General features: G+C 43.1%; 1 protein-coding gene across 1 annotated transcript; it reads right to left on the reverse strand.

The window, feature by feature from the left end:
- Nucleotides 1-4,107: 4,107 nt before the first annotated feature.
- Nucleotides 4,108-8,003, reverse strand: LOC147639530 (pentatricopeptide repeat-containing protein At5g27110-like). Its single transcript, XM_086792252.1, has 2 exons — nt 7,874-8,003; nt 4,108-7,753 (listed from the first exon to the last, which is right to left on the reverse strand). Exons 1-2 carry the CDS (start codon nt 7,985-7,987, stop codon nt 5,108-5,110), a joined length of 2,760 nt encoding a protein of 919 aa, XP_086648378.1. The 5' UTR covers nt 7,988-8,003; the 3' UTR covers nt 4,108-5,107.
- Nucleotides 8,004-10,241: the final 2,238 nt, after the last annotated feature.

Below are 10,241 nucleotides of genomic sequence, written 5' to 3' on the forward strand. Positions count from 1 at the left end.
TCTCATGATTTCTCTATGTTTTAAAAGTATACAATAAAATACTATTTATACTTGGGATTATTGTAACCACCCGCATGTGACTCCACTTGGGATTCTTGTAACCACCCGCATGTGACTCCACTGGCCCACTACTTGTTATCTGATAACTCATTTCTTAACGTGTAATTTCTCCCAATGAATCTCTCTATCTCATGGCTATTAGTCAGAGGCATTTGGGCATCCTAATACCAAGTTAACACCTAGTACACTTGAGGGAATTCGACAATTACTCGGAGGCATTGGGTGGCCCAATACCAAGTCACACTTGGCATGCTTGAGGGAATCTAAGGTCAATCCTCTGAACCCACAATACAACATGATGGTGTGCCAAAATGATTCCCTATGAGATACAAGTTGTGCCATCTCAAATCATACAAGATAAATAAGTAAAATTAGAGCATGTATGGTAGTCAGACTTGAAAGATGATGTAGAAAAATTTGCGACAACTTTTGTTAAATCGATGCCAAATCTAACTATAGTATGCCTTGCACTATTGGTGAAGCAGGGGAACTAATGACATCAAAACATTATTCTAAGTATGGTGATATATCCAAAGTGTCATACCAAGATGAATATTTACGGTAGAATTCCTTGTGATGCATAGGAATTCGGCACCTTACTACCCATAAGCAAATAGCCAAAGCCAAGAGCACCAATAAAATGTTATGTGCATTATCACCAAGACCATAGAGGCATCCAAAAGTTGTTGGGAGCATAAATTGCACTCTGCTCTATGGGCCTATGTACCATTGTCACCAAGACCATTGAGACATCTAGAAGTGGTTGGATCGTAAATTGCACTTGGCTCTGTATGGGCCTATTGCACCACCTACAAGGTGGGCTGTCAACAACACACCTTTCCAAAACGTGTATTCAGGCTTGACGTAGCCAATGGAATACTTGGTTCCAACTCTCCAAATCATCGTAAGGCATAATCTTCATGTGAAAACCCCCTCGCAAAGAGATCGGTTTCCTTGAAGCAACTAAGTGAGCAAAAATTACGATCTGTTTATAGATCCACTTATGGATAGGGTGGTTGTCAACAACACACCTTTCCACAGCTCTTACATTCAAGCTTGACATATTCATGCTAATGGAACACTTGGTTCTAAGCCTCCAAGTCATAGTAAGGCATAATCTTTACGAAAAACCCCTTCCTTGAAGGAATAAAGTGAACAAAGATTACTATCTACTTATGGATCTACTTACGCATCGACATGGTTAAAAAACTATGACAAAAGTAGAGGTTTGACAACCAACTAAAAGACAAATGCATGAAGGAAGGGAACATGGTACTCATGTATAGTGTCAAGAACATTTTAAAAAAAATTCAAATACAAAGGCCAAGGTCCCTACTACCAATCACAAAAATAGCTTCTTAAGGTGTAGCAACAAGAATAGAGACCCCAAATGGAGCTAAGATGGAAGGATATTTCAATGGTAGCAAGCTAAAATCCACTACCATGGATCGCTCACTCTTTCAAATCCACAAGAAAAAGGAAAAGAAATTGAAGTTAACGAGGGCAAGCCTTAAGGTGATTACTTGACCAAAAAAAACCAAAGAGACCGTAGACCACAAGTGTACAAATCTTGGTACACAAAGCTGATCTTCATGATGTGGAAAAAACAACAGGGAAGAAACACTTGCTCTCTTTGAGCTAGAGTTTCCCCAAAAAGACCACCTAGCTACGTAGCTAGGCTTATTGGCTTATCACAACATAATGTCTTGGGAGAGAGATGTGTACCTCATCAAGCCACAAAGCTGATCTTCATGATGTGGAAAAAATAACAATGGAACACTTGCTCTCTTCGAGCTAGAGTTTTCCCAAAAGGATCACCTAGCGACTTAGCTCGACTTATTGACTAGTCACAACATAATGTCTTGGGAGACGTGTATCTCATCAAGCCACCCATCCCTAACACCAGCAAACCTTACCATGGTGAACAATTGCTAATCCATAGCTATCATTTTCTTTGAAGAATAATTCTACATCGGAACTAAACCTACATTGTTCTACAAGTTGTATGTGGCCCCACAATTACAATAAAAGAGAGCATCATCCTCACGACAATGTATTGCGGCTTGTTGTGGTGAAAGAGAACCGCTACACTTGAGCTTTTCCTCGAGATGATTACCATACCTTTGATGAATAAGGATACACCAAACCCTTCAACATCGCAAGCCTTTTGATCCAAATATGTTTCCTCACCCCATGTAAACCCTAAAACTCAACGCTCCTCTCGCCTCGCCACCATGTGGACTATCCTCTCAAATCATTATGAACATCCAAGCCTCAATCTCAACAGCCCTTTAGTGCATACCTAAGAATACCCTAGCTAACTAAGGAATATACAACACCCAAGCAAAGACCTAACATCGGTCATTCAACCAAATGCCTTTCCATGTGAGGAGAAGCATGCCAACACTCTTCTCTTTTTACTACTTTTCAAAATTTCTCCCTCCTTTCTCCTCTAATTTTTAGGTGTTTATTTTTAGTTTTATTTTGAATATTATTATTAAATTTATCTTTAAGATTATTTTAATTTTTATTTGAATTAAAACCCCCTCCAGTCCTCAAATTTATCTTTAAGATTATTTTAATTTTTATTTGAATTAAAACCCCCTCCAGTCCTCAAATTTTCCAAAAGACCACCAAGACCAGCCCGTGCTTTGAGCATCGTCTCGCCGCCTCCTGCTGCTCCCATCATCGTGCCGCTTCCAGCTCTCGCCGTCTCCCTCTTCTCCTGCTTCTTCTTGTTTCCCGATAGATCTTTCTCTCTCTCTCTCTTACCCTCAAAGAAATCTCTCCCCCCCTCTCTCTCTCACCTCAAGCGGCAGTGGGGTGGGTTGTTTGATTCGGAGACACAGCTGATGGATGGTGGGGTTGGTTCAAGGCAGGTGATTAAGAGAGGCGGGCGATTGGCGGGAGCGCAAGGGAGGCAAGCAATGCTGACAGAATGAGATCGAGAAGGAGAAGAAAAAGAAAAGAGAAGAAGAAGAAGCAGACAAAGACGACACGGTTAAAGAACTCAAAGGCTAAAAAGAAGCCGACCAACCATCTTCACCGAGCCAAACCAACAAGGGAAGAAAGAGACCAAAAGATGGCCACAAAATAACAAACATCAAAGCTAACCACCAACAAGTTCATCTCAGCAAACCCGTCACACCATCCTTTGCCAACCCACTGATGAGCAACCATTGGTGGGGATAGATTACAAATGTATCCTCCCCGAGCAACCACCCTTAATTGTAACACTCTTTGCATAGGCACCAACCATTCCACACATAGGTTTGTGAGGTAATATGTGTATTCCTTCCTTTAACTACTTATATGGTTCCTCACTAAGTGGGTAGAGCAAGTTCATAGTACTTAGTGAGTAGAGCAAGTTCAACTAGGAACTTGTGCTCCAGTACACAGAGACTTAGAAAGTTTTAGCTCTCACACAAAGACCTAAAAAGTCCCAATACATACTCTTACTCCACTTCATTTCATTCCGCTCTTTTTTCTTGTTGAGATATCAAGCTCAATTAGGATTGCGGACATTGATGAACCGCCTAGGTGATAACTTTCATACTTGTATCACTGACATAGTTGATGAGATTATGGGTGATATGCTACCAACAGTGATTTAAAGGCTACCACTTTGATATACAAGATTATGGCTAGTTATAGCGCTAACTTATCTAATTGGATTCACACTATGGACCGATCTTATATAACTTATAGTAGGATATATTTTTTATATATAATATGTACTCTTATCTAGAAGAAGCTGTTGATCAATTTCACAAGAGGTGAATAGAAAGAAGAAGCTCATACAAGAGAGATTCTACAATCAAACATATCTAACAAACAAGATTAGATAGAACACAAGCAAGTGGGTAGGGAGAAGAAAAAGATATCACGAGTATTCTATTGCAAGAAATGTGTATTACTTAATGTCAAAAATGACTTACTAGCTTTCATACTAGACTAGACAAAACATAAAAATGTTCCCAAGCCACTAGTTAGAGTCTAAAGCAAGTATGTTTATACAATTAACTAGCTTTCATAATAGGCATTGTAAAAAAAATAAAAATCTAGTCTTAAGCAAGTGCAAAGTTCATAACTTCTCTATTCGGCATTAAGCTCACGGTGCCACATTATAAAGTCCAGTGCGATCTTACAAAAGATAGGTTTCCCTTGCATGTAGTAAGATGGCAAAGCGCCAAGACATGTGAAACCATGTTAACCTACGAAGTGGTCGTCATACCCCCCTTTCTAATGGTGATGATCACGTCCTCGTGTAACGAAGCTTGAGTGGTGCAAATGCTACCAACTATGGAGAGGTATGGATGGTCATAGGTGTGGTAGGTGACAAAACCAATACACATGCTTTGAGCTTGTTGGAGATAGGGTTTAGTTGGCCGTTGAGTTAGGAAACATGTCGAGGCTAGCATGTCAAGGTTGCATGTGGTGTAATATGGGTAAACAAATGCATGAGGCGAGGCCTTATCTCCAGGTTTGTGAGTTGGTTGGGACTATACAAGAAAAGAGGCCCCTTCTTTCCTTTTCTTCCTCTAGACTTCTACCTGTTCAGAGACCTGTTATCTGTTTTCAGATGTATGTTTTCTTGGCTAATGGAGGGATCTTTTCTTGAGGAAAAGACAGCAGTAAAATTCACCCCTCTCCATCAGTCTGGCATCAAGATTTCAAGTAAAAGCGACAATGGTTGCTGTCGTTCCACTGTATTGATTAAAGCACATGTGATAGCCAACTTCTCATTGTGCTACACTGGACATCTCTCTTTTGTGGTCACAGAAATCCCTAACACACTCAACGCAAACATGCGACACACCCACCCGCCTTCATTTTTGGCAAAATATCTTCTAGTTTCATGTGAGTGTTTTTGCTTTGAAAGCGTCTATCATCCCCAACCAAAATGGGATGCACAATTGCACCAGGAACAGTCCACGAGCTATATCTTTTCCAGGCTCGCTTGCCACTGTCAGCCTTAACCTTGTTAAAGGTCTTCTGTATAGATGTTAGACAAGCAGGCATATGTTGCAGTGTCCTTTTTATCCAATCACACTAAATGTTCAAAGGCCTGCCTTGCAAGCTCCACATTGCCCCACTTTCGACAAGAACCCAATACAGTATGCCACACCACAATACCAGGATGAAATGGCATCTTCTTGATCAACGTTACTGCCTTGTCCACATGGCCTGCACGGCCAAGAAGATCAACCATGCAAGTGTAGTGCTCAAGCATTGGGATGATGCCATAATCCTCGCTCAGGGCCTCAAAGTACATATGGCCCTTATCTACTGCACCTGCATGACTGCACGCATTCAGAACACTAATGAATGAGACCTGATTTGGCTTTATGCCTCCTCCTATCATTCTGTCTAAGATATGAAAAACATTTTCACTTTCTCCAAGTTGTGCATATCCAGAAATTAATGCATTCCAAGAGACTACAGATGGAGCTGGAAGCTTGTCAAACACTTTTTGTGCTTCTACAAGCAAGCCACATTTAGCATACATATCAACCAAGATGTTGCCTACAAAGAGATCTTTTTCCAGTCCTTTCATCGCAATTTCAGCGTGTATTTCTTGGCCCTTGTCTGTGGCTCCTTTGCTGCTACAAGCTTTGAAACTGCAAACAAACGTGACAACATCTGGAGAGACGCCCTCATGTTTCATCTGTTCAAAGCAGCAGAGTGCCTTTTCATCACCCCCGTGCTCGGCATAACCTGCAATTAGTGCATTCCATGAGATCACATCTCGAGCTAAAAGCTTATCAAATACTTCCTGTGCTTTGGCAAGCAAGCCACATTTAGCATACATATCAACCAAGGTGTTTCCAACAAGAAGGTCTCTTTCCAACCCTTTTCTAGCAATTTCAGCATGTATTTCTTGGCCCTTGCTTGTGGCACCAATGCTGCCACAAGCTTTTAAGCAGCAAATCAATGTGACATCATTTGCAGAGACGCCCTCATATTGCATCTGTTCAAAACACTCAAGTGCTTTGTCACCACCTCTGTGCTCCACATATCCTGTGATAAGTGCATTCCATGAGACAATGTTCTGCACTGGAAGCTTGTCAAACATTTTTTGTGCTTCTGCAGGCAAGCCACATTTAGCATACATATCAACCAAGGTGTTGCCAATGACGAGCTCTCTTTCCAACCCTTTTCTAACAATCTCAACATGTAATTCTCGGCCCTTGTCTGTGGTCCCTATGCTGCCACACGCTTTCAAGCTGCAAACAAGTGTGACATCATCTGGAGAGAAGTCCTCGAGTTTCATCTGTTCAAAACAGTTGAGTGCCTCCTCACCCCGCCCATGTTCTGCATAACCGGATATCAAAGTGTTCCATGAGACCACGTCTCGAACTGGAAGCTTATTGAACACTTCATGTGCTCTTGTAAGCAAGCAACATTTGGCATACATATCAACCAAGGTGTTTCCAACTAGAATGTCTTTTTCCATCCCTTTTCTTGCAACCTCAACATGTAACTCTTGGCCCTTGTCTCTTGCTCCTAAGCTCCCACAAGCTCTCAAGCTGCAAACAAGCGTGACGTTATCTGGAGAGATTCCCTTGTGCTGCATGTGTTCAAAACACTCAAGTGCTTCCTCATTGTACCCATTGTCCACATATCCTGTGATTAATGCATTCCATGAGACTACGTTTCGAACTCGAAGCTTGTCAAAGAGTTCTCGTGCTTCAGCAAGCATACCACATTTAGAATATAAATCGATCAAGGTGTTGCAAATGAAGAGGTCTTTATCCAACCCTTCTCTGACGATCTCGGCATGTATTTCTTGGCCCTTGTTTGTGGCTCCTATGCTGCCACAAGCTTTCAAGCCACAAACAAATGTGATGCAATCTGGAGAGATACCCTCATGTTGCATTCGTTTTAAACAGTTGAGTGCCTCCTCCCCATGCCCATGTTCGGTATATGCTGCTATAAGTGTGGTCCATGAGACTACATCTCGAACTATGAGCTCATCAAACACTGCCTGTGCTTTTGCAAGGGACCCACACTTGGCATACATGTCAACCAAGGTGCTACCAACAAACGCGTCTCTTCCCAGCAAACCCTTTCTGGCAACCTCAGCATGTAATAGGCAGCCTCTCTGCAGATCTTTCAGCTTAGCGCAAGCTTTCATTAAGGCAACAAAAGTATGTTCATTAGGATGTAAAGAATCGTGTTCCTGCATTGTATGGTACAGGGTGAGAGCACACTGAGAGTCGCTGCTTTTAACATAACCCATGATAAGAGAATTCCACGAACAGTTGTTCGGATGCACAAGCCTGTCAAAAACCTGTTGGGCATGGCTCATGCTTCCAACTTCCACCAAAATCGAGACAAGGTAGTTCCCCAGTGATGTATGAGCTTCCAGCCCGCTCTTGTGCATGTAGACATACAAGCGCAAAGCATGCGCTAGGCTTCTCTCCTTTCTGCACTTGTGCAAGATGCAAGCAAGGTCTTCAACCGAAGGCGGAGCAAGCACTCCTTCCTCTAATGATGAGAGTGCATCCTCCAAGCTAAGCTTCTCCCAACCGCCACCACTGTGGTTGTTTTTGCTCACTTCTTCTCGTGGCTTCATCGCCTCTTTCTCGAGCCTTAGCGTATCATGAACCCAACGTGGATTGTGGCAGCCGTCCATCCATAGCGAGTCCTTGGTGAGTCGGTGCTGGAAATCTGGGGCACTTGGGTTCGTCTGTCACACGCAGATGGGAAGGCGAAAGGCTGGCTCTCGTCAGCTTTCTTCCTTTCGCGGAGATCAATTGGTCTACCCAAACTGATGTCTGCGAAAAAAAGGGAATGAAATGAAACTTACTTTGGTGTTTCGGTTGTCCCACCACTGCGAGGGATCCCTGAAATACTCCTTCCATAGGCGCTCCGAGCGAGCACTTGCTGTCATTACTTGACCTGCCTTCGGGCAAGAAATCATCTCCGCTCCGGACCATGCCGTTTACTTTCGAGGTTTTTTTAATAAAATTTGATTTTTTTTAAAACATACACACTTCCTTTTCATTTTCCAAGCAAATAGTCCACCTTTATAATTTTTTTTAAAAGAAATTTTTGCTTTTTTTTGGCTTCTTTTTCAGTTGATTGGTTAAGTTGAGGCAGGCCTTTTACGGAACATTGAACCTTGGTATGTAAAATGGCTTCCTACATAGGGACTTGATGCATGCACCCAGTGTGGTGCTGATGAGACTGTGTGGGCGGCCAATTGCTTATATTCCCATCCGGTGTGGCCGATCGGCTAACGGGCCCATCCTCCTAAGCCTTCTCCTTGCGCTGCGCAATGGTAGTGGCAAGGCGCCAAATCCAGCAGATCTAGCTTCAAGAGTTGAGACTAATGTCAATTTTACCTATGATGTAAATAATTTTCTAGTTTACGCAAATCAATCTCATTTCCAACTCAAAAACCACCATTATATGAAACTCTGGCAGATTCATGCAGCATCAATAATGTTTCATTTTGTGAAACGTCTCGACAAGCGAGTGAGAGAGAGAGTAGCGACTTTCAATTTAATCGTAAATTTTCCTAATTACTGCTAGAAAACTCTCTTTCCTACAATTAAACAGACGATGCATGCAGTCGTTCATGGTGCAAAGAAGAGGAGGAGACGGTGACGATGCATGCGGTCGTTCATGGTGCGAAGCAGAGGAGGAGACGGTGACGATGCGTGCGGTCGTTCATGGTACGAAGAAGAGGAGGAGACGGTGACTTGACAGGCTCATTGTGGCCACCTATTTCCAGGCACGCCGAGGGAGAGCGACTGCAGTGTTTGCGGGGACAGGCACGCCCAGGGAGAGAGACTGCGCATGTGGCGTTGGTGAATGGAGTCGAGGACAGTTGCAACGTTTCAAGTTTTAAAAAATCCAAAATATCAAATACGATAACATTAACCTTACCTAATGCTAGCGCCCAAAAACCTTAGCTTCTCACGAATTAATTGAAAGATTTTTCTTTTTTCACTCATTGTGGCCCCCTATTGTCTACTAGAGTTACCTCTCGTATCGTAAATATCACCCCACCTGAAAGCCAAAACATCTTTTCATGGTTTGTGATGTTAGGGCGAAGGTGGAAATGGAGTGGTAAAGCTTGGAGGGTCCGTTGTTGTTAACCCATGGCGGACATTGAGACGTACTATGTTTTACGTCATTAATTTAAATATTCTGAGTCATGGGCCGGGCTTGTCGGCACCATATGTTAAGGATAAAAGGATTGGGGTGATCGCCGATGAGAGGCGCACCTTGAATATCAGTAGGATAAGGGTTAGGGTCGACCAACCATGTATGGGCGCCCAAGTGTGAACGACCAAGTCACCTATAAGAGTCAAATGTAACCCTAAAATCCTCATTCTCATGTGTTGTGAATACAAGAGTGCTCTTGCCTTATCTCTTTGGTTTCCTTCTCCTGCGTGTGTGAGAGAGAGAGAGAGAGTGAGAGAGCGATCGAGCACTGTGTAGCGGCACGGCGGCGGAGAGGCGGTAGAGCGGCGACGGCGGCTCCTTCTTCACGGCTGCGACGCGGGAATCCTTCAAGGCAGCGGTTGAGCGGTGAGTGACACACCCTTTGGCATTCTGTTTGAGCTTCCTTCCCTGGTTGTATGCTTGCAGCCATTCGTGGCTCGCATACGGTGTCCGGCAAGTCCCCAGCTACGACCTGTGCTGCAAAAGCGCACATTTTTGGCGCCGCTGCCGGGGAGTTGCCCTGCACCAAGCTCCAGTTTGCAGCTCGGCTGCTGCGCGAAGTTTAATATACACTGTAGGAAAGAGACTGTGTGTTTGTTGTTGAGGTGTTTCTGTGTTTTGCAATCTGTCTTCTGTAATTTGTCTTCTGTGTTTCTGTTTCTTTTGTTATTTTTCCGCTTCGCGTGTGGGCGCACGATCGGTTATCTGGTTTTCTGCATGTGAGGGGGTTTCTGAATCCCCAAATCTGTGCTGTGTGCGCGAACTGCGCCGCGGCCAAGGCTAGAAACCCTAGAGAACTTATCTCAGAAAAAAAATAAAAATAAAAATTAAAACAAAAAAATTAAAATTTATTTTTAAAGAAAGAACCAAACGTGTGGAGAGGAAGAGAGGAAAGATTTTCTAATTGGAGAAAAAAATTTTGAAAAGAAAGAACCCCAATTGACCCACGACCCCGGCCCCGCGGCCTCGGTCTCGGTCTTTTGATATATATATACAGAAGA

This window comes from Cibotium barometz, chromosome 4 (assembly GCF_041138505.1).
Source record: "Cibotium barometz isolate CiBa-2024 chromosome 4, ASM4113850v1, whole genome shotgun sequence".
NCBI lineage: Eukaryota > Viridiplantae > Streptophyta > Polypodiopsida > Cyatheales > Cibotiaceae > Cibotium > Cibotium barometz.